At 38.3% G+C, this 23,758-nt stretch overlaps 3 protein-coding genes across 3 annotated transcripts; all 3 read right to left on the minus strand.

Moving 5' to 3' along the window:
* Positions 1 to 2,498: 2,498 nt before the first annotated feature.
* On the minus strand, positions 2,499 to 3,005 carry LOC126584175 (uncharacterized). Its single transcript, XM_050248642.1, has one exon. It carries the CDS (start codon positions 3,003 to 3,005, stop codon positions 2,499 to 2,501), a length of 507 nt encoding a protein of 168 aa, XP_050104599.1.
* A 7,158-nt stretch (positions 3,006 to 10,163) lies between these two features.
* LOC126585710 (metacaspase-1-like) lies at positions 10,164 to 13,401 on the minus strand. Its single transcript, XM_050250196.1, has 5 exons — positions 12,795 to 13,401; positions 12,250 to 12,580; positions 12,055 to 12,172; positions 11,420 to 11,614; positions 10,164 to 10,401 (listed from the first exon to the last, which is right to left on the minus strand). The coding sequence occupies exons 1-5, from the start codon at positions 13,240 to 13,242 to the stop codon at positions 10,342 to 10,344; spliced, it is 1,152 nt and encodes a 383-aa protein (XP_050106153.1). The 5' UTR covers positions 13,243 to 13,401; the 3' UTR covers positions 10,164 to 10,341.
* Positions 13,402 to 20,566: 7,165 nt separating this feature from the next.
* Positions 20,567 to 23,700, minus strand: LOC126585707 (uncharacterized). Its single transcript, XM_050250194.1, has 2 exons — positions 22,710 to 23,700; positions 20,567 to 21,061 (listed from the first exon to the last, which is right to left on the minus strand). The coding sequence occupies exons 1-2, from the start codon at positions 23,554 to 23,556 to the stop codon at positions 20,706 to 20,708; spliced, it is 1,203 nt and encodes a 400-aa protein (XP_050106151.1). The 5' UTR covers positions 23,557 to 23,700; the 3' UTR covers positions 20,567 to 20,705.
* Between the last annotated feature and the right edge of the window lie 58 nt (positions 23,701 to 23,758).

Consider the following 23,758-nt stretch of genomic DNA (forward strand, 5'->3'; position numbering starts at 1 on the left):
TTTGTGATTTTTGGCGTATGCAATCTCGAAGCATATACAAACAAGTTTGATGGTTGGATTGTTAAAATTGGTTTCATAGAATTCGTATCCCATCAAAACGATAGATTCACTAACATTTAGAGTTTATTTATATTTTCATTAGGTATAACATAAGATTTTGTGATATTCACTTGTGTAAATATTTTAAATTGACAAACAAATTCATTCATTGTATTCGTATAGGGTCAAGGAGTGTAGTTGTAAAAAATCATCAAAATCGGAGTTAAAATAACCATTAAATCGTGATTTTTTGTTTTATAATCGTCGAAAAGTTTTGTCTAATTACTTGATCTCTAAATGTTTGTTTTTTGTGATTTTTGGCGTATGCGATCTCGAAGCATATACAAACAAGTTTGACGGCTGGATCGTTAAAATTAGTTTCATAGAATTCGTATCCCATCAAAACGATAGATTCACTAACACTTAGAGTTTATTTATATTTTCATTAAGTATAACATAAGATTTTGTGGTATCCACTTGTGTAAATATTTTAAATTGACGATCAAATTCATTCATTGTATTCGTATAGGGTGAAGGAGTGTAGTTGTAAAAAATTATCAAAATCGGAGTTAAAATAACCGTTAAATCGTGATTTTTTGTTTTATAACTGTCAAAAAGTTTTGTCTCATTACTTAATCTATGAATGTTTGTTTTTTTGTGATTTTTGGCGTATGCGATCTCGAAGCATATACAAACACGTTTGACGGTTGGATCGTTGAAATTAGTTTCATAGAATTCGTAACCTATCAAAACGATATTCACCAACACTTAGAGTTTATTTATACTTTCATTAAGTATAACATAAGATTTTGTGGTATCCACTAGTGTAAATATTTTAAATTGAAAATAGAATTCATTCATTGTATTCATATAGGGTCAAGGAGTGTAGTTGTAAAAAATCATCAAAATCGGAGTTAAAATAACCATTAAATCGTGATTTTTTGTTTTATAACCATCGAAAAGTTTTGTCTCATTACTTGATCTCTGAATGTTTTTTTTTTGTGATTTTTGGTGTATGCAATCTCGAAGCATATACAAACAAGTTTGACGTTGGATCGTTGAAATTAGTTTCATAGAATCCGTATCCCATCAAAACGATATTCACTAACACTTAGAGCTTATTTATACTTTCATTAAGTATAACATAAGATTTTTGTGGTATCCACTAGTGTAAATATTTTAAATTGAAAATCGATTTCATTCATTGTATTCATATAGGGTCAAGGAGTGTAGTTGTAAAAAATCATGAAAATCGGAGTTAAAATAACCGTTAAATGGTGATTTTTTGTTTTATAACCGTCGAAAAGTTTTGTCTCATTACTTGATCTCTGAATGTTTGTTTTTTGTGATTTTGGGCATATGCGATCTCGAAGCATATACAAACAAGTTTGACAGTTGGATCGTTGAAATTAGTTTCATAGAATTCGTATCCCATCAAAACGATAGATTCACTAACACTTAGAGTTTATTTATACTTTCATTAAGTATAACATAAGATTTTGTGGTATCCAATAGTGTAAATATTTTAAATTGAAAATCGAATTCATTCATTGTATTCATATAGGGTCAACAAGTGTAGCTGTAAAAAATCATCAAAATCGGAGTTAAAATAACCGTTAAATTGTGATTTTTTGTTTTAAAACCGTCGAAAAGTTTTGTCCCATTACTTGATCTCTGAATGTTTGTTTTTTACTGATGCGATCTCGAAGCATATACAAACAAGTTTAACGGTTGGATTGTTGAAATTAGTTTCGTGTATCCCATCAAGTTCAATGGTGTGTGTGTGTGTGTGTGTATATATATATTATGTAGATTTAAATCTATTTATTTTTTACGTATAATTATTATAGTTTTTAGGGGTATAAAATTTAATTTAAAACTTAATATATATATATATATATATATATATATATATATATAATTATTATAGTTTTAAACTTTTTAGGGGTATAAAATTGTTAAATTAATATATATAATTATTATAGTATTTTTTAGGGTTATAAAATTATAAAATTAATATTCTGCTTATCGTGTATCGTGTCACCCACGTGTATACCTGAACCAACCCGTTATCTTAACAGGTGCTTATCGGGTTACCCGATAACACCCAATTTGTTATCGTGTCGACCTGAACACCTGTTAATTTCGTGTCGTGTCGTGTCGGGTTATCGGGTCGTGTCGGGAATTGCCAGGCCTAGCTGCACTTGGTGCTAAGCGTCTCCCCTCCTACATCACTCAAAACCTTAACTTGAAAGAGGACAAAGCAGACCATCTTTGTTGAGAACATGAACCAACGAAGATGGTGGTCTGTCGATCCAAGATTGAATGCTCATGTTCGGAGATGTGAAAGATGCCAAATGATCAACCACCATATTAGCTGTTCTTGGAACCCAAGACCAGCGACAAACTTGGAAAGACTCCCCTAATTGAGCAATTTTCGTAAGGGTGGGGAAAACTTCCTAACTGCTATTTTGAATGGATTTCCTTAAGCACAAGATTGTTTCCTTTGAGTCTGACTCCACGATCACCTTATTTAAACCCAACTGCTTAGCAAACATACATCTTTCCAACACCGCTAATGCCTCTGCCACAACAACCTTAAAAGCCTTGATTGGGGATTTTCTAGCAACAACAAACATAGAATTTTGATCTCGAATTACAATTCCAACATACCCATTTTGAGTACTGGAGTTCCAACTAGCATCCACGTTGATCTTAACACACTCTGAATCAAAAGGAGACCAAACAATATGTTGGGAAGAATCACGCTGCCCCGCTAGATTGCTTTCAGGATTTCTTTCCAGAGCTTGTTCAAAAACTACCAAAGCACAAGAAATAGCTTGAGTTGCATGTGTAAGAGATATTGGTTTATGGTTGAAGACAACATCACACCTGGCCTTCCATATGTGCCAGCAAGTAAAAGCCACTTGAGGCATCAGTGTGGATTTCTCCAACATGAAACCCATATGAGAACTAATTAATGAATGTAACCAAGAGCCAAAAGTAGTGGTTTCATCTTTATTTATCTTGTAGTTTAGTTGCCCGCCACCAAATAGGCTCCACCCACGGACAGAAGAGTAGAAAATGTTCCAATAATTCCTCATTGTCATTGTAGATTGGGAAGATTGAAGAAGGTGATGACCTTTGTTTGAATAGATCCGCCATAGTTGCAAGGGCCCTAGGTAAAGTTTTCCATAAGAAATTTTTAATTTTTGGAGGCGTCTTCAGATTCCAAATATATTTCCAAACTTGACTGCTTGGCACATAGAAGATGAGGGACGTTGCAATCTGATAGAAACCTCCAATGGTAGCCCAATCGTACATTATACAGCTCGTTCTTTACCAGCAGCTATACAAGCCTATCATGCTCCGTGGATCACCAATGTGCGTATCATTTATCACTAAATATTCATGGTTTGTAATAAAAGGTCTTATAAATTCAAGCTCTCATTGTCGAGTACCACAGTCGATTAAAAATTCAACTTTTTGATTTTGACTGACATAAATAGAACCTTACTATGAATGAGCATCACTCATGTCAACAGTTGACGCCGTTTATGGGAAACGATACGAAAAGTTGTGTAGGTTCTCTTTCATTTTTTCACCTCCGCCGTGAATCTGCATAAACCAAAGAACCAAACACCTGCACAGTCACTGTAAGACCCATGTCTTCCGCTTTAGCTCCCGGTGATGGCGGCAGCGCCTAAACACAGTACTTGTTTGAACTTGAACCGCCATGGCCACCTTTCTCTCGTTCTTCCTCCTCATCCTTCTCCACCCTTTAATTTTCAACCCATTCCTGAACGTCATTGTTTCAGCTGTAGGCATAAACTACGGCACTCTCGGAAACAACCTACCACCTCCAAAGATAGTGGCTCAGCTCCTCCAAGCCACTCTCATAGACAAGGCTAAAATCTACGACACCAACCCTGAAATCCTCCAGGCCTTTCCCAACACCGGGATCGACCTCATTGTCGCTATGGAGAACAACCATGTCACCAACATCATCACGAAAGTGGCCGCCGCGGACGAATGGTTTGCCACTCGCGTCCTGCCATTCATTCCCGCCATTTTCATCATTGTCATTGCCGTATGAAACGAGTACTTAACAACTGGTGCTACCGCAAGAAAAGATGAGAAAGACCCAAACCCATTGGACCCAGCAGCTCTGGTCCAAGCAATGCAGAACTTACACTCGGTGCTTATAACTCGAGGGCTGGACCGTAAGATTAAGGCTCTCCGCCAAGGTAGTATAGAGAGAGTGCCGACCTTGTCGAAGACGAAGAAACAATTGATGTCATCAACTCCGTGGAGGGTGGAAGAAGAGGCGGAAGCTGAATTCCCAGAAGGGAAGCTAAAAGTGACGAGCCAGCCATGGTTGACTCTAACCATGCACGTCTCTCGTAAGAAAACCAAGCGCTCTCAAGACCAAGACAATCAAGATTCTCTCACTGAGATCAACCCTGAGCTCTGATACAGCTTCCAGCTCAACTTTTAGTTCCTTCAACGGATGTTTAGCATTGACACTGTCATGAAACCTCTTCATTCAATGGATGGGAAGCTTCATTTCCTGAGTCAGTTGTAATTTTGGAAGCAAGAGCTTTCAGTCTTGGCTGTCTTTCAGCAAAATAGTTAATGGGGTCGATGCCATGGTGAGTGATGGGAATCTGGGCATAATTGTTACAATAGAGAAGAAGATTAAAATGGTTGCACACCAATTGTTCGGTGAAATGCAGACATTGAAAGTTCAGGCCAGGGAACTGCGAGATAAGTTGGAATCAGAAATACTGGGCAACCATCAAGACAATCGAAAACCTTGTTTCTACAGCCTGCATGGTCGGGGTCCTCACAATTACCGGCACATTCTTTGAGATGAAGACACCCAACAAGACATCATGTTGCTTGCTGAGACCACCAATAAAGCAAAAGTAAAAGCAAAAAGAAAAGCAAGGAATAAAGGGAGGAAAAGAATTGAGTAAAAAAGTGGTGATGGAGAAAGAGGGAGAGGTGATCAGCATCTTGTTAAATATTTTGAAACCTTTCCGACACCATGCACGTGATTAACTTGTGTAAAGGAGAGAATGATCTTGCACGTGAGGCTCTGAAAAGGCATAAATCTTTTGCTGATAGTGGTAATATTTTGAAATCTCAACTTGATCAACAAAAAACTGTTATTGATAATCTTGTGTCTAATACACGGCTTTTAAAAAGCAAGATACATGAGGCAAGGTCGAAAAAAGATACCCTTAAACTGAGAATTATGGGCGTGACCCATTGAGCAGAGGGTCGGATTTATTTTTAAATGATGTAATTTATTTTTCTTATCTTTCAGAAACATCTGTATAAACCCCATTAGAGGGTAATAAAAAAAATAAAAAAAATAAAAAAAAAGCGGCAAAGCCCAAAATAAATGGGCTAGAATGTTATGTGGAAGGCGAAAGCCCATAAGCCCAAAATAGCACCAACTAGGTGACCAAAAGTACATCTAGTACTACAAAAAATTATTCGGCACCCTGCCGCTATTATCACCAACCAGGTGACCAAAAGTACGCCCAGTACTACAAAAAATTATTCGGCATCCCGCCGCTATTATCACCAACCAGGTGATCAAAAGTACGTCCAGTACTCCAAAATTATTCGGCAGCCTGCCGCTATTATCACTAACCAGGTGATCAAAAGTATGCCCAGTACTTCAAGTTATACATAAGCATTACTCATGTCAATCATACATAAACATTCATGAGCATCACTCATGTCAACATTCATGAGCATCACTCATGTCAACATTCATGAGCATCACTCATGTCAATCAACATAAACATTCATAAGCATCACTCATGTCAATCAACTTCAAAAGCTTCATTTACAGAGCTCTAACTTCAAGAGCTTCATTTACAGAGCTCTAGCTTCGAAAGTTTCATTTACAGAGCTCCAGATTCAAAAACTTCATTTACAAAAGCTCTAGCTTCAAAAGCTTCATTTACAGAGCTTCATTTACAGAGCTTCACTTGCAAGGCTTCACCTACAAAGCTTCAGTGCAGGGTATACAAATACCGCCTCTGAACAACTGCCACTTTGGCCCATACATGGATTCAATTTGAAGTCTCCAGCCAACAGACTCTATTGACCGAAGACTTGAGGGACTACACTATGTACCATATATTGGGCCTCATAAAAAATACTTGGGGGACTTAGCCCATTATTCATGTATTGAGGAGTGAGCCCTTATTTTATAAAAGAGACTCCCTCACTTTCATTAGAGAACACCTATTATTCATGTATTGAGGAGCGAGCCCTTGTTCTATAAAAAGGACTCCCTCACCATCATTAAAGAGCATTGCCGCCTGCCGAGCAACTAGGGGTGGGCGCGGTGCGGTTTCGTGCGGTTTCGAGTGAAACCACAACCGAAACCGAAACATTTTGCGATGCGGTGCGGTGCGGTTTTGAAGTCAAAACCGAAATGAAACCAAACTGTTCGGTTCGGTGTGGTGCGGTTTCAAATGGTTTCGATTTGGTTTTTGAGAAAAAAAATGTACAATTTAAAATATAAACCTATTTATGCATAAGACGGTTTTATTTTCCTCATATATTAATTAATGAATATGCAGTAAAATTGTAGCAAAACTGCAGAAAAAAAGAGTCAAAACTGCAAAAAAAAATATAAATGCAGCAAAACTGAATAAAAAACAGCACCAAAAACTGCACAAAACTCCACCAAAACTGCACAAAATTGCACCCAAAACCCAAAACCGAAACCAAACCGTTTTGTGTGCCGCAGTTCGGTTTTGAAACCGAAACCGTTTCAAAACCGCAAAACCAAACCGTTTGGTGCGGTTTGATTCGATTCGTGTTTCGGTTTCGGTTTTCAGTTCCAAGTGCCCAACCCTACAAGCAACCACCTCGCTGCGAGCATCAACTCTAGCCCATCATTTTTTGTAATGAGGAGCGAGCCCTTATTCTATAAAAGGGGCTCCCTCACATTCAACGCCACAAGCCGAGCCAACCAAGGCAACATAAGCCACAAGCTAAGCAGTCTCGCAACATGTGCTACTTCTAGTTGAGCATCATTTCTCTTTGAGCACCGTCTCATATCAAGTATCAGTTCAAGATGACATCTAGTTACTTCGACCCACACATGAACTGAATTTCAAGTCTCCAGCCAAAAGATTCTCTTGACTGAAAACTTGGGGGACTACTATTTATACCATACTTAGGGCCTCCGTATTTATATCTCGTATAAATACTTGGGGGACTTAAATGTAATTATGTAATAAAGAAAGGGGCAAATATGTAATAAGTGAGAAGCCCTTATTCTATAAAAGGACCCCTCACCCTCACAATTATGGGGGCCTCCTCACTTCTAGAGGCCAATTCTTAGGCCTTAAGCCCCCCTCATCCTCTCAAAGCTCTCACTCTCATATTCAGAGCACTTTCTTCCTCATAAATACAATATCAGTGTGGACGTAGCCCAAACCTTGGGGTGAACCACGACACATCTTGTGTTATTTACTTTCTTGCAGATTCACGGTTGGATTTATGTTGTTCCAAGACCTTTTGGTTTTGTGCATCAACAATGGCCATTGGGGAGAGAAGGGATCCACCTGTCAAACCAGATCCTAACGTTGGAACCATTTATAATCTGTCAATGGGCGCTATCTAGAAGAATCTCTCTCCCGTCTAACAGACTGGCCCAAGCCCATGACGCCTCGCATCCTTGTATAGTGTCAAGGAACGAGGTGGAAGGGAAGTACCTGGCTTTAAGAACCTTAACCCAGAGAGAATCCAGCTCCTTAATAATTCTCCAACATTGTTTAGCAAGTACGGCAGCGTTGAACTCTTGTAGATTCCTGAAACCCATACCCCCATCAGTTTTTGGCAAACCCTTGGTCTCCCAATTAACCCAATGAATTTTTCCATTCATCATGTTTCTATCCCCACAATAATCTAGCAATTAAAAAATCAATTTCTCTACATATGGACACAAGAAACTTTCCAACTAATAATTATTATGTAGTCGGTTAACTCCTGGATTCTATTGTATTCAAAACTAGCCTTAACTCAGTGTTGTGGAATTTTTAATTTGGTCATTCAGGAATACAATCGATTCACAACCAAAAAATCATTTGCCAGACGAGAGTTTGACTAATCAAGTTTCATCGAACACAATGCCAAATGAAAAAAAAAAATTAATCGGGCAAAAGTCGTCGTTTTGAATGTTTTAAAGACTTTAGGTGACGAAACGTTTCGATGGACAAAGAAATAAACGACGTCAGACAAAGCTTTCACGTCAAGAGAAAAAATTGGCACATATCAAGCCATGTTTTGCTCGACAGAAAGAAATTCACCGGGGTGTATATTAGTGTTTAGGGTTACAGTTCTTTGGGTAAAGGTGAGGGACATTTTCGCATATTCAATTCCTTTGATGATTTTTGCAGTATGCGAAATTATTTCAACAATTCAAACGTCGCTATAGTTGGTATATACTTTGAGATGACATGTGCCAAAATTCACCCAATGCAAGTTTCTAAGATTATCTAACATGACAAAATTCTTCGACGGTTAGAAACGTATCATCAAGGTTAAAGAGTTATATTAGCTCCGATTTTGGTGATTTTTCATAACTACACTTCTTGATCCAAGAAGAATACAACGAACTCACCCCCATCGTCAATGTAAAATATGTACACTAGTGGTTGCTACACAATATTACATACTACTTAATAGAAGTATAAAATAAACTCCAATTAAGCGTTTGTTAAATCTACTGTTTTGACGGATACACAGTCAACGAAACCAATTTTCACGATCCAACCGTCAAACTTGTTTGAATGTAGTAAGAGATCGCATATGCCAATAACTTTCAGAGATTAGGTAACGAGACGAAAGGTTAGACGGTTACAAATGTATGATGACAATTTAATAGCTATAGAACCTTTGATTTTGATGATTTTTTTGTAAGGACGCTAATTGAAGGTAAAACCACACACTGAATTGACTTAATGATCAAATTTGATCATCTTTTAACCATTTGAAAATGAATAAAAAAATAGGGAAAATTGAATTTTTGGTGTTCGCCCTAAAGTTGGTAAATTTCGTCAAACAATACTTGGCTACTGAAAATTCAGCAGTCATTCTTGCTTTCAACCAATCAAATTTTGACACATGTCTAAATAATTGAAATTATAAACACAAATTGGACACGTGTCCAAATCTAATTGGATGAAAGTAGGAATGGCTGTTGAATTTTCAGCAGCCCAGTATTGTGGAATTTCGTCAAAAAACTTAACAACGTCGTCAGGCAACAATACTAAATTCATCAGGCAAACTTTCAAATTCCCCCAACTTTTTCTCGAAAAATTAAACTTTCTCCCAGATTAAAATGGTTGCCCGACGAAGTATTGTAAATTTGGTCTGGCAAAGGCATGTTCCCACCATTTTTTTCTCCAAAAATTAAATTGGGCCGACATTTCTATGCAACCTTTGCCCTACGCGTTGGTCATTTTGCTCGATGAAATAACGAGTTCACAATACACGTGTCACATTTTTTAAATTTGCCCGTCGAGTGTTTAAGGTTTGCCCGACGAATGGATTCCTTGGGCAAATGTCATGATTTTTATAGCAGGCCAAAAGCCTTCTTTTATCTTCCTCCCCCCCTACTCTCTCTCTCTCTCTCTCTCTCTCTCTCTCACTCTCCATCTCTACTCTCTCTCTCTCTCTCTCTCTCTCTCTCTCTCTCTCTCTCTCTCTCTCTCTCTTTGCCCCTTCTCTTATTTTCAAGCTCTCACATAAGTATGTTCGTCTCCTTTTTCGAATTTAATTTTTTCGGTATTAAACACTTTCTGAATACTTGAATATGTGAATCTGTGAATTGAATATACGGGACGGGAAAGGGGTCGGGAAAGGGGACGGGGTGGGGAGCGGGGTGAGCTGCGGGTGCGTTCGGGGTGTAAGTACATGCCCACGAATTTACTGAAATATAAAGCGTGTATGTACAAGATCCAACCCACATAGATTGCATCAAAATGGTGAAAAACTAATAAAATGACAAGATGTGAGAAATTTTCTCAACACATAATGAGGTAGGCACAGGTGAATGGTCTTGAAAAGTAAGCATGGGAAGAACGTTGAGGAAAAACGCGAAACTAATTCATCTTATGTAATATTTGTTGTTTTTTAACAAAGTAAAAAAACATGAGAGTTGAGGAAAAGCTCATGTATAAAAGTAACTTAATTAGGACTCAATTTGAGAAGACACCAATCCAGCTGGGGTGGATTATTAGTGGTATAAACTTAATTTCCATGTTACAACACCAATTGTTTTGAATAAATGTCAAATTGTTCAGATGATGACAGCTGAGGCTCCTGAAAAAAAAACAAAAAAAAAAACCTTTTATTAAGTTATAAAACATAGAGAACTCTGCAGTTTATGGGACATTAAGTTGAATGCAAGTATAACTATATTAATTTATTTATGCTATAATAACGCGTATAACACTTGTTTGTACTATTTTGATATTGTTCTAAAAGAGGTACATACATATTTGTAATTTCAAACAACAATATTAGATCAATCCTATTTGGTTTTGTTGAACAATATCTTTATTTGAGAGCTTGAGTTAGTTGATTGTAGTGTTTTCTAAAAGTTTTTTTTTTTTTTATATTTCATATAGAAAAATATATGTATTCTGTCGTCATATTCTTATTCAGAGTATCTTGAATAGGCTCTTTGAATAAGCTCGTAAGATAGTAAACCCACGAAAAGCTTCTAAATCTGAGGAGAGAGATGGTTTACAAGAAAACGAAGGTGAGAAGGCAAATGTTGAATTAGATCTTGGCGAACTTCATGGACTGGTTTAGGTGGCGAAGTACCAGCTACGTACTTTCATGGCTGGTATGATCAGTGGATACTGCTCAAATTCCGGGTTTAAGCACCACCATCATAGTATAACCTAGATCCGCTAACCGGTACAACTGAACAATAAGTGAGTAGGTCTGGATTGTATCAATTTACTTGATAATATTTTGGTTTTATGAACCGAACCAGATCATATATGAATATCTTGTTCGATTCATGGTTTCAAGAGCTTAGGGAACCAGATTGCGTCCCCACCTTGTATTGAGCTTGCCTCTAAATGTGGTGCATGTTTGTTATTTTGAAGTATTTTATGAGCTACTTGTCATGTTTTGGCCTTTAAAGTGTTTATTCATAGATTGTTGAAGATGAGAGGTTTAGGTCTTTATCTTTCAAGAGAATTCTGGTGTCATTTAAAAAGCATATTAGCCACGTGTGAAACGTCTATTAGTGGGGGCTGTAAATCCTTAGCTGGTGTTCCAGATACGTCGAAAATTGTCTCCAAAATGTAAATGTAAATATACTTACTTGTGATAATCCGGTCCGAAGTACTTTATTTACAAGAGCTGCGATTGGCCCTTTTAGGCGTATGCCAGTTCTTGCTTCACGAATTATTTGGCGCATAACATTCAGCAGATAGCCGTACGTCAATCCGGGATCATTTTCCATTGCTTGGATAAAGCTATAAGTCAAGGCGCCGGTTGAAATGTATCCCGATAAAGCCTGAACAATCCCATCAAATTTGTGTCATTTTACCTTGCATTTGTTTTTTATTTAAATTCAATTCATTTGTGGAAGAAAGATCTCCTCTCCCAGCTGCTATGGTACTAATACAAAATTCAAACACAGTAATGGTAATATAAACCTATGCTATTCTTATTTACCAACTAAATAGTGAGTAAGAACATGATGAATATATGCTATACCAAGAGAATAAATTCTTTATTTATGTATTTTGATTATCAACTTGTTCAGATAGTGATGGATTATTCTTCACGAATGCGCACATAAGATTAATGATACATATATATACATAAGTATATTTTATTGATATGGGTGAGAGAGATTTAAACTTCGGACCTTGTTCAACGTTGTGAAAGAAAAATACCTATGAGTTAAGAACTAGTTATTGGTTGATTTTTGCATATATCAAAAATACTCACCGTAGTGTCTGAAGAGGTTTGGTGATCATCACAAGCACTAATAGATACAGCTAGTCCACCATTTGTGCCTTTATAAATAGGTGAGCATCGATGATCTTCCCATTTATAGTATCCTTCCCTACATTGAACAAATTTCACAATTTGTAGGCGTTTAATTAAGACGTAGCTGGGCATATAGGTACTCTTAACCATTACCTGTTGATCCTGCACACAAATGGTAGATCAAGAACAGTTCCACTATGGCAGGCATCGATAATGGCATGAAGTTTGGCGCCATGGGGCAGTGGCCTAACAATTGTGGCATTTATTTCATCATCAAGGAGCATCCCCTGGGTCTCATAGTCAACAGGGCACAGTGTTTCATCGTAGCCATCAATCTCATCCATCTTATAGTCGCGCTGCCTTGATCCATGGCCAGAGAAGTGGAACACCAACGAGTCTCCTGATTGGCAGCCCTGCACCAACCACTGTAACGCCAATCGTATGTTTTGTTTTGTTGGGATCTTAAAAGGGTCTGTCTCATTTTCTGCACCAAGACAACATCAAGTCGTATATATACTACATGGTTTAGATGATCATGACATTGGTAAAACAGGTCAAATAATGATATTCTAGTAGAATTTGGTCTCAACTTACTGCAAGAGGTTTGTGAATTGACAGTTGTTAAATCTAAAGAAATGACATTTGAGAAAATATTAGTATTTGTTTTGTGATTGAAGTGTGGAAGTAATTAACAATACCTGTGAGCATGAGTATGGAATCATTTGGAAAGCCTAATCTGTCAACAAGAAAGTATCTCATGCACTGAACATCATTCACAGTTCCTTTGAGCTTGTAACTCCGCCCACGGTAACTTACTCCACAAAGCACCGCACGCTGTCTTCCATGCTGTGAAGGAGGCATCAAGGGTTTTGGTACTGAAGGCTGGGGAGGCTGATAATGGTATTGATGATTAAACGGGTGGCCAGTACTCGTGGAGGAGACCGTGGTAATCACAGTAGTCATTAGGGATTTAAAAAGGTCAGTGGCTTGGTTTATTGAATCATGGCTCGCTTGAATATAAGGATTGATGGAGGTTCGATTAACATGGGTGACGCCTTGACACACACTACAGCGAATTATCTGTGCTTTTGGAGGCACTACAAGTTGTACTCCGCACCCATTGCACCTCTCTCTCCTACCTGCCATCGCAATTCCTAGCTTCTGTGTATATATCACACTTAGGGAATGAAGGTGCTAATTATACATGTTTATCAACTGGAATGCCAAGAACTTAATAGAGAGGATTACTTCAATTAATATTCTGATTCATGCATGGAACAATAGTTGAGTGCCTTATGTGGTGGCATTGGTGGGATTTGTCCAAGTTATTTTTTGTCAACTATAGCTTATATTCGATGACTTTGGGGAGTAGTGGAGAGCCCGATTCGGTCTGCTTTTACTTTGCGTTTAAAGTAATTTTTGGGTGATATATATGTATGGTTCGAGTTGAGCAAGCAACTCAGATCGTCACAAGCACTTATAGATACAGCTAGTCCACCACTTGTGCCTTGTAAATAGTAACTCTATGTTTGATTGAAGTTGCTAAGTTGGTGCAGTAATTTCATGAGGTTTAAACTAAAAGTGATTGCATACTAGCACGTGTAAGTGATTACATACGCACGTGTCCAGCCGGCCAAGATTGAGCATTTTATAATAAAAGTCCCGACACCCATGACCTTGATTTATGATGAACTTATTTGTTTCCGCACTGAGTAATACAAAAAACATAAAACTTGACTCATTACACGTAAAGAGTAATTTCTCTGATTCAATGATGACGTGATATCATTTCACCTTTCTAGTTATAGTTGAAATTGTTCATTCTTTCTATTATAATCGAAAGATCATCTATAAAGTTCATTCAATTCATAGACCATTTAAGAATGCATATGTCTCGAACAAATTGACGTTTATGGTAACAAGTAACAACTTTATTATGAATCATCAATTTGTTTGATGCATACGGAAGAATAAATGGTCTCCAAATCGAGGGATCTTTTTAAAGTTGATCTTGAATGATGAAAAGAAAATAAACGTCGTTGTTGAAGAAGGAATGCCTCCCTTACACATAGTCAAGCAGTTTCCAGTATAGAATTCCTGAATGAAGTGATGTTTTGTACGAAATTGATATTCTCCAGAGGAAATGTGGACTTGTTTAAATGGACAGCTTATAGGACTCAAGCTACTTTCAACACTTCTGTTTGTTCTTCTAAGCATAAAATTTGATTCATCGTTGGAGTAGTGCTCCAACAGCCCTACCCATTTGGTGGATCAAACCAGTGCAGGGTTTCCCCTTTTCTTGTTTAAGGCATGCTCCGCCCTAAGCAAACCAAAAATAAAAATAAAATAAAATAAAATACAATTTCGTATAATATAATGTGGAAGGAGAAGACCAGAAGCTTTTATATGATTCACTTCCTAGCACCTGCCCTACCCCTTACGTACTATTACTGACGTCGTTAATTATACATCATGCATGGTGGTGCACCCAAAGTTTCCGAGAAGCGTTACACCAGCGAGCATAGGAGGCATGGAGGTTGGGGCAATCAGAAGACGAGCAATGTGTGAAGTGGTGTTGAGTTTTTGTTTTAAATCTTGTATTGTATTTCTCATCATCTTTACAAGAGTGAAAGACAACTCTTATAGAGAGCCGAAAAGAAGACTACAAGAGGAAGGTTAACAGCCATACCTCACTACCAAATCAGTCCTAACAAGTGGACAAGACAAATATTAATAACAAGTAAAGTGGTTCCTAGAAACAAGGAAGAAAGATTGACAAAAGACCTAAGTGAGTGACAAGGCCTACAAGACTAGAGTATGGTTGAGAAAATCACTTTAACCCATGACTTAGCTAGAGTGATGTTTACAACCATACTTGTGACATTTGCTTTACAACCATACTTGTGACATATATAAGCAACTAGCAACTAGTATTCGGTTTGTTTCAATACTCCCCCTCAAGCTGGATCAAGGGGGTCAATTGATCCAAGCTTGCACAACAAACGCTGGAATTGAGTAGAATCTAGGGTTTTTGTGAACAAATCAACCAGTTGATCATGGCTTCGTGTGAACACCGTGTCGATCACCTTGGATTGAACCTGATCACGAATGTAATGGCAATCAACTCCAATATGTTTAGTCCTCTCATGAAACACTGGATTAGAGGCAATGTGCATGGTAGCTTGGTTGACACAAAACAAAGACATTGGTGTGTTGCTTGTGAAACCGAGATCAGAGAGAAGACTTTTCATCCATATAAGTTAACATGTTGTCGCTGTCATGGCCCTCTACTTAGCTTATGCACTGGACCGTGCAATTACGGTTTGCTTCTTACTCTTCCAAGTGACAAGATTGCCTCCAACAAATGTGCAAAAATTTGTGGTAAACTTTCAATCAATGGCATTTCCAGCCCAGTCAACATCGGTGTAAGCCATGATGTGATTTGAATCATTGTTCTTCATAAGTATTCCTCTACCTACTGAGCTCTTGAGATAACAAAGTATTCTTTTAACAATTTCCCAGTGAACTAGTGTAGAAGAGTGCATTAACTGATTGGCTAGGCTTACTAAATAAGAAATATCAGGCCTAGTAATAGTGAGATAAATGAGTTTCCCAACCACTCGCTGATAAACACTAGGATCCGAGAGAGGATCACCTTTTTCATGCAACTTAAGTTTGCTAGCTAGGGGTGTCCAAGCTGGCTTGCACTCCATCATGGTAGCTTCATCCAGAAGATCTAGAACATACTTTCTTTGATTCAAGAATAACCCCTTTGAAGAGGTGGCCACCTTAATTCCAAGAAAGTATTTCAAGGTCTCCAAGTCTTTAATGGCAATTATTTTTTATGAAGTGATTGCTTAAGAGTCATGATTTCACTCATATTGTCACATGTAATAATAAGATCATCAACATATATCACATGTAATAATAAGATCATCAACATATATAAGTACCACTACTTTCCCAGTATTACCACTTCAAACAAACAAGGATGAGTCAACATGACTCCTTTTGAACCCTGCAGCTTCAAGAATTGAACTGAGCTTCGAATACCAAGCTCTAGGGGACTGTTTGAGACCATATATGGCTTTGTGAAGTCTACAGACCTTGTTGGATTCCTTTTCTCTTGGATGACCTGGAGGCAACTTCATGTACACTTCTTTTTCAAGCTCCCCATGAAGAAATGCATTCTTCACATCCATATGGAATAAGGGCCATGCATTATTGACTGCCACATATAACAATACCCTCACAGTGTTCATTTTGGCAACTGGAGCAAAGGTCTCCTTGTAGTCAATGTAATAGGTTTGTGTAAAACCTTGAGCTACTATATATGCCTTATGTCTCTCAACGCTTCCATTGGAGTTGAACTTGGTCTTATATATCCACCTACTTCTTATTGCCTTCTTGCCCTTTGGAAGATCCATTGTACTCCATGTCTGGTTGTCATTCAAAGCTTGGAGCTCTTGAGTCATAGAATCTTGCCACTTATGCATGCATAAGGCTTTATGAAAACTCCTTGGTTCAAAAGTGTTGGATAATTTGTTAAGAAAAGAAGCATAAGATGGTGAGAATCTGTGATAAGAAATGGATGCATAAATAGAATGTCTTACACTGTAAGTAATGTACTTTTGCAACCTTACTGGTGGATGTCTATCTCGTGCAGGATTTCTCCTTGGTTCAGGTTCTAATGGTCCTGAGGAGCTAGGCATGCCCTCACTTACACTCTTAGTGGGGTGAGAATTCTCAGTGTTGGTATGAGCAGGAGTGACTTCATGAACTTTTGCTAGAGTAGGCAGTGGAAATAGGTCAATAAGATCTTCCCTATTGGAATTAGTCTCCAAACCTTTGTGGAAATAAGGTGAATATTCATCAAATCGAACATCTCTACAGACTGCCAGCTTCCCAGTATTAGGATTGTACACTTTGTAACCCTTTTGAGAACTCGAGTATCCCATAAACACATATTTGACAGCCCAAGGGTCGAGTTTATCACGATGGGAAGCTTGAATGTGCACATAACAGGTGTAACCAAAGGTCCTAAGGTGAGACAAGTCTATAGACCTGCCCTTTATGACTTCAAAGGAAGATTTAGTATTCAAAACATGAGTTGGCAGTCTGTTAATGATGTAAGTGGCAGTGAGTAGGGCTTGAGACAAAAATTTCTTGGGAACAAGATCATAAGTAATCGAGTCTTTTCCAATAAGTCTCGATTCTTTCTCTCTGCCACACCGTTTTTGTTGTGGAATACCAACACAGGTAGTTTGATGCAAAATGTCATGATTGCTCAAGTAACTACTCATGTTATTGGAAATGTACTCGGTGCCATTATCTGATCTTAACATATATAACTTAGATGAGAAATGATTTGTGATTAGGTTGTGAAAGTCTTTAAAAGCATCAACAACTCACTTTTAAACTTTAAAAGATACAACCAGGTCACTCTATAATAGTCATCAACAAATGTAACATAATAGATATACCCATCAAAGGATTCTACACGAGAAGGACCCTAGATATCTGAGTGAACAACCTCAAAAAGTCTACTAGTTCTAGAATTAAAGGAAACAAAAGGAAGCCTAGTGGCTTTTGACATTTGACAAGTTTCACACTCAAGTGTGTTTTTACAAAAAATGGGAAACAACTTGGTCATCACAGGTTCTGAGGGATGGGCAAGACGTTGCTGCCATAGTTGGTGTTCCTGAGCGTGACTTAGGTTGAGACTAAGTTTTTTTGACAAATTTGGACTCCTTTAAGAGGTAGTAAAGTCCATTTAAGAAGAACCATTCACCAATCTTCTTATGTGTAACTCGATCTTGAAACATAACATTGTGAGGGGAAAATATGACAAGACAGTCTAAAGTTTTTGTGATTCTTCTTATAGACAAGAGCTGAAAAGGAAAGGAATGTACATAGAAGGCAGTAGAATCAGTATGCTCACTCAGCAATCTAACTTTCCCTTTCCCTAGAATAGGTTTTCCTTTCCCATTTGTAACAGACACATGAATTAGATCACTAGTTTTTTGAAATTCATGTAGACTAGAGGATTTATTAGTTATATGATCAGTGGCACCTAAGTCAATAATCCAAAAATCATGTGTAACATTAGCATTAAGAGCAGTGGAAATGGCACTGATTATACCTGGAATATTGCCTTTCAATGTGTTCTTCGAGTCAGCCAAGAAGCCAACAAATTTCCCTAGTATTGCAGTAGGGTTTTCAGTCATCACTTCCTCATGCTCAATGCTTCCTTGCTTCTTTTAAAGAAAGACTGCAAACTCACTTATCAAGGAAATGGGGTTTGTTGAGAAATTTTCCATCTTATCAGCTAAGGAACAAGCTGGGTGAAAGGCTTTTGGAGTGACTCCCTTCACATCTTTGATCATCCGACCTTCCTTATCAAACTTAGGTTTTAACTCTGGATGTAGGATCCAACATTTTCTCTCAAATGTACCTTCATGTTACAATAAGAACATTTCCAATCTGCTTTCTTCCCAAGCTCTATATCACCAGTTGTCTTGTGATTGGTTGTGAAAACCCTAGTCTCATAGTGGGATTTGGGCTCAACATTCACCACTCTTCATCGAGTTTCCTCTCTATGGACTGCATGACACACACTGGTAAATGAGGGCAGCTCTGGAGTCATTAACAAATGACTACGTAGGTCTTCATACTCAACTCCCAAGCTTGCCAAGAGTTGAAACACCTTGTCTTCATCAGCCCTCTTCAGAAGCACACCAGAATCAGTCATGTATGGACGGTACATATCGAGTTCATTCCATATGGATTTCAAGCTTCCAAGATGTTGAAGCGTGCCATGCATCATAGGTAGATGAAGTGGATTATGGAGCCTCCAAGCTTCCATTGATAAACCTTAGTTTCGATCTTCCTCCTAAAGCAAGCGACACAGCTCTTGACCAAGGTAGGTAGCTGAACTCGTTCAATAGCACCGATCATAGTCGTTGATTTGGGTTGTTCTCACCCCCTTGAGTTAAGTTGGAGGGTGAAGATAAGGAGCTATGAGCACTAGAGACATTTTCTTCTACCATCTATTTCAATGATGAGGAAACGAAGAAGAAAAAAGGAGAAAAAAAAACAAACAGAGTCAGGACCCTATGGTTCCTGCTCTGATACCATGTTGAGTTTGTTTTAGTTTTAAATCTTGTATTGTATTCCTCATCATCTTTACAAGAGTGAAAGGCAACACTTATAGAGAGCCGAAAAGAAGACTACAAGAGGAAGGTTAACAGCCATACCTCACTACAAAATCAGTCCTAACAAGTGGACAAGACAAATATTAATAACAAGCAAAGTGGTTCCTAGAAACAAGGAAGAAAGATTGACAAAAGACCTAAGTGAGTGACAAGGCCTGCAAGACTAGAGTATGGTTGAGAAAATCACTTTAACCCATGACTTAGCTAAAGTGATGTTTACAACCATACTTGTGATATTTGCTTTACAACCATACTTGTGACATATACAAGCAACTAGCAACTAGTATTCAGTTTGTTTCAATAAGTGGTGAAGCCACAACGATAGCACTTTCTCTTGATCCTTTTCCTCTTCCAGCATCTCTATCGTCGCTTCCAATACTCTATCCAGCTCAGCCCTTCCACCGATGCTCAAAACCGGGACATCGGTTCCATTGCTGGCTCGGCATAGCAATGGCAGCCACGAGTTTAACGTCTGCACCTCTGTTTGCTTGTGTTGCTCTTTCTTGCTTTCGTTGTCAGTTTCATCCATTCCCAAGTGTTTGGCCTGCTTAAACAACAGTGCTGCACGAAAGGGTTTAGCAGCTAGGGTTATATTTGGCTCAATGTAAAACAAGTCAAGCCTATATTTAGCTCAATAAAAACAATTCAAGCTTGAAAATTGGTATTTAAGATGGAGATTGGTACTTTGTCACTCCATCTTCTTTTGTTACTAAATAAACTACATGCGTGAAAAAATAAAAGGACGTTTATGTGACTGTTAACAAGAACAGACTAATTTATTGCAGTGACTAACTCGAAACAACTTGAGCTCAGTATCGAGCTTCAAGTTTTTAAGCTTGCTTTGCCTATATGTATATGAGAAGCATACCAAGCTTCACTTGAGTGCAAAAAACACTAAACAAGCCAAACTCGAGTAAGGTAATGCTCAGTTGAGTGCACTAACGATCCCAATTATAATTTGTATATCAAAGTTATGTCATGTCGTTGTTGAAGGAGGAACGCCTCCCTCCCTCCTTACACATAAAGAGCCAAGCAGTTTCCAGTATAGAATTCGTGAATGAAGTGATGTCTTGTACGAAATTGATATTCTCTACAGGACTTGTTTAAATGGACAGCTTATAGGACTCAAGGTACTTTAAAAACAGAAGTGTGTTCTTCTAAACATAAAATTTGATTAATGGTGGATCAAGCAGTTTTTCCTTTTTTCTTGTTTAGCGCCCCCCCCCCCCCCCCAAAAACAAAAAAACACACAACAATTAAGCAAACCAAAAATAAAAATACAATTCAATTTCGTATGATATACTGTGGAAGGAGAAGACCAGAAGCTTTTAAATGATTCACTACCTAGTACCTGCCCTACCCTTACGTACTATTACTGACGTCGTTAATTATACATCATTCATGGTGGTGCAGCAAAAGCTTCCGAGAAGCGTTACACCAGCGAGCATAGGAGGCATGGAGGTTGGGCCAATCAGATGACGAGCAATGTGTGAAGTGGTGAAGCCACAACGACAGCACTTTCTCTTGATCCTCCTCCTCTTCCAGCATCTCTATCGTCTCTTCCAATACTCTCTCCAGCTCGGCCCTTTCTCCGATGCTCAATACCGGGACATCGGTTCCGTTGCTGGCTCTGCATAGCAATGGCAGCCACGACATTAACATCTGCATCTTTGTTTGCTTGTGTTGCTCTTTCTTACTTTCGTCGTCAGTTTCATCCATTCCCAAGTGTTTGGCATGCTTGAACAACAATGCTGCACGAAAGGGTTTATTAGGGTTATATTTGCCTCCATAAGAAACAAGTCAAGCCTATATTTGGCTCAATAAAAAACAAGCCAAGGTTGAAAATTGGTATTTAAGACGGAGATTGGTACTTTATCACTCCATCTTTCTTTTGTTACTAAATAAACTACACGCATGAAAAAGGAAACGGACGTTTATGTGACTATGTTAACAAGGGTAGACTAACTTATTGCAGTCATTAACTCGAAACAGTTTGAGCTCAGCTCAGTATTGAGCTCAAAGTTTATAATCTTGCTCCGCCCATATGAGAAGCAAGCCAAACTTAGTTTGAGCTCAAAAAACACTAAACAAGCCAAACTTGAGTAAGGTAATATTCGGTTTGATTTGACTCATTTACAGCCTTAAGCACACTGGAGGTCATTCAAGATAACATCTGATGGGTGCACGGCGTGCGGTGTTTCAAAAGCATGGCTTATTTCAAAAACATAAATAAAATAGCCATATGGAATACTCGATAATAGACTGTTTTACAGATTAACAATGACACGTGAAAATTAAGAATGTACAAGCTTATAGAATTTTTTCTTATAACTTTGGATTTAACTCCATAATGACTAAATATGGGATTAAAGATGGTTAAAAAATGCAAAACATTTGTAGCTCAATTAAGTAAATTGTACTCGAATTAACGAGTCTGATTCCTCACACTCCTTATTGTTTGTGTAAAGAAAAAAAAATGTTAGGAATATCAAAATTTTAAATCATCCACATGATGTGGCGGTTGATGATTGAACTTATTTTTTAATAATTTAAATAATAAATCCAAATATCAATCGTCACATCATGTAGTTTACAAAATATAATTAAAATTTTAATCTTCCTAACATCACCTATAATTTTTTTTTAAATGTACTCCATTAACTGTGAAAATTCTATAAATTTTAATCATACTAGAGTTACTCTGACATCAAGAATGCTTATTTTCACAAATTGAAAAGTCAAACAGAGGGGGAGATAGCCGTACGTAATTTATGAAATTTTCCATCTACCACTCCAAATCTTAAAGGGAGAAATTTTTAGTTGTGATGGGAACACATATGGTACATCACGTGTTTTTATGCAAGTGGTGTGAAATTTTTTAATTTTTAAGTTATTAATCATTTAACACACACATAACTCACACCATTTATCTAGAGACACATGTTGTATCACCTCATATGACAGTCACATTGAAAAATATCTCCTTAAATGGCGATTTCAAATTCTCAATCATCAATACTGACAAATATATAACAAAAGAGAACAGATATTCAAAAATGTAGTGCTCCCACGCCAGCAGAAAATCATAATTTTTGACCGAGGATGCAAGTCCACTATCATTCGCTAATGAAGATTCCAGATTTCCTCCTTTAGCTAAATATATTGTATTTAATGTAGATTGATTTGTATATGATTTCCATCCTCGTTAGGAGTTAGGACTTGAATATGTAATTTTTTTTTTCAACAGTAAGTAATACGAAATAATATTAGTAATTTAAGTTTTTCCCTTCAATTTTTTGTGTTTCTCTTAAATGGAAAAAATAATCTCTATCGCTATATTTAAAAAAAAATGAAGGAAGAAAAACTTGAAAATTAAAATGATTGTGTAGAAGAACTTACCCGAAACCTTGACCAAGGATGCTTGTAAGCGCGGCTCAACCGAAAGAGAGAGCCAAGCTAAATTAAGGGCCGCAGCCCATCTCCGCACAGCTTCATCAGCCGAGTCACAAGCTGCCAGCTTCTCAGCCAACCAAAGCACCTCAGCCGCCAGTTTCTCCGCCGAGCTCCTCGTCCCGCTCGCCCTCGCCCCTCTTATCCACGTCACGTCCCCAATCGATCGAACCGCCCGTAGAACCCAGCTCAACCGGTACTCTGCCGGTCGAGCGGGCCCCAACAAATCAACGCCATCACCTCCCGACACATCTCCTTGTTTTAGGGCGGCGACGGCTTCAAGCTGGCTGAGAGTAGTGGAAAAAGCCGCGGAGAGAACAGTACGGGTGACTTGACGTAAAGCCTCAACGCCCTCTTTTTGGTTGTCGTCGATGAGGCTTTCTGCTAAAGATCGAACCACTTGGTACTTGCGGGAGGTTACGGGGATGTCGTTGACGAGGGACAACAGCTGCGAAAGCGCTCGGCCGATGGCAGAGTCGCCGCCGGAAGTAATAGTAGCAGCACTGCCGCTTGAGGCGGGAGTGTAATCGTAATGATCATGAGTAGTGCTGTGGTTACTAGACTTGTTGAAAGTGGGAGGCTTATAGTGATAGGGTTGGGTATTGTTTAGAGAAGGAAGCAAACGGAGGAGGAAGATGAAGGAAGTGACGAAAACGTAGCGAAGGAGTTGGAGGAGTTTGGATTTCTGAGACAAGTTTAGGAAGGATTTGTCTGCGAAGATAAAGACGGAGGCTACGAGGTTGCGAAGAAGCAAAGGAGATACGGTGGTTGGAGACCAGCCTTCCATCATCACCATCCTCCTAAATTAGGGTTTTTCTGTTCTTTTTTGTTTGTTTGGTTAGAAAGGTTGTTGGGGTTCAGATTGCTTGCGTGAGTATATACAAGGAAGGTAAGGTGTGTGGTGTAAACTTGAGAGGAAGAAAATGAATGAGGATCGAGTGGAGGGATTAAAAATGGGTGGTGGTCTATGATCCGGCCAGTTGTTGAACCATGACGAC

This window comes from Malus sylvestris, chromosome 10 (genome assembly GCF_916048215.2).
Source record: "Malus sylvestris chromosome 10, drMalSylv7.2, whole genome shotgun sequence".
Lineage (NCBI taxonomy): Eukaryota > Viridiplantae > Streptophyta > Magnoliopsida > Rosales > Rosaceae > Malus > Malus sylvestris.

Coding starts and splice junctions, on each gene's coding strand:
- LOC126584175 (XM_050248642.1), bottom strand. CDS start 3,005: ATGGGTTTCATGTTGGAGAAATCCACACTGATGCCTCAAGTGGCTTTT.
- LOC126585710 (XM_050250196.1), bottom strand. CDS start 13,242: ATGGCAGGTAGGAGAGAGAGGTGCAATGGGTGCGGAGTACAACTTGTA. Junction 12,173..12,249: donor TTTGTGTGCAGGATCAACAG/GTAATGGTTAAG, acceptor TGTTCAATGTAG/GGAAGGATACTATAAATGGG. Junction 10,402..11,419: donor TTCGGACCGGATTATCACAA/GTAAGTATATTT, acceptor TTTTTTTTTCAG/GAGCCTCAGCTGTCATCATC.
- LOC126585707 (XM_050250194.1), bottom strand. CDS start 23,556: ATGGTGATGATGGAAGGCTGGTCTCCAACCACCGTATCTCCTTTGCTT. Junction 21,062..22,709: donor ATCCTTGGTCAAGGTTTCGG/GTAAGTTCTTCT, acceptor CCTTTCGTGCAG/CATTGTTGTTCAAGCATGCC.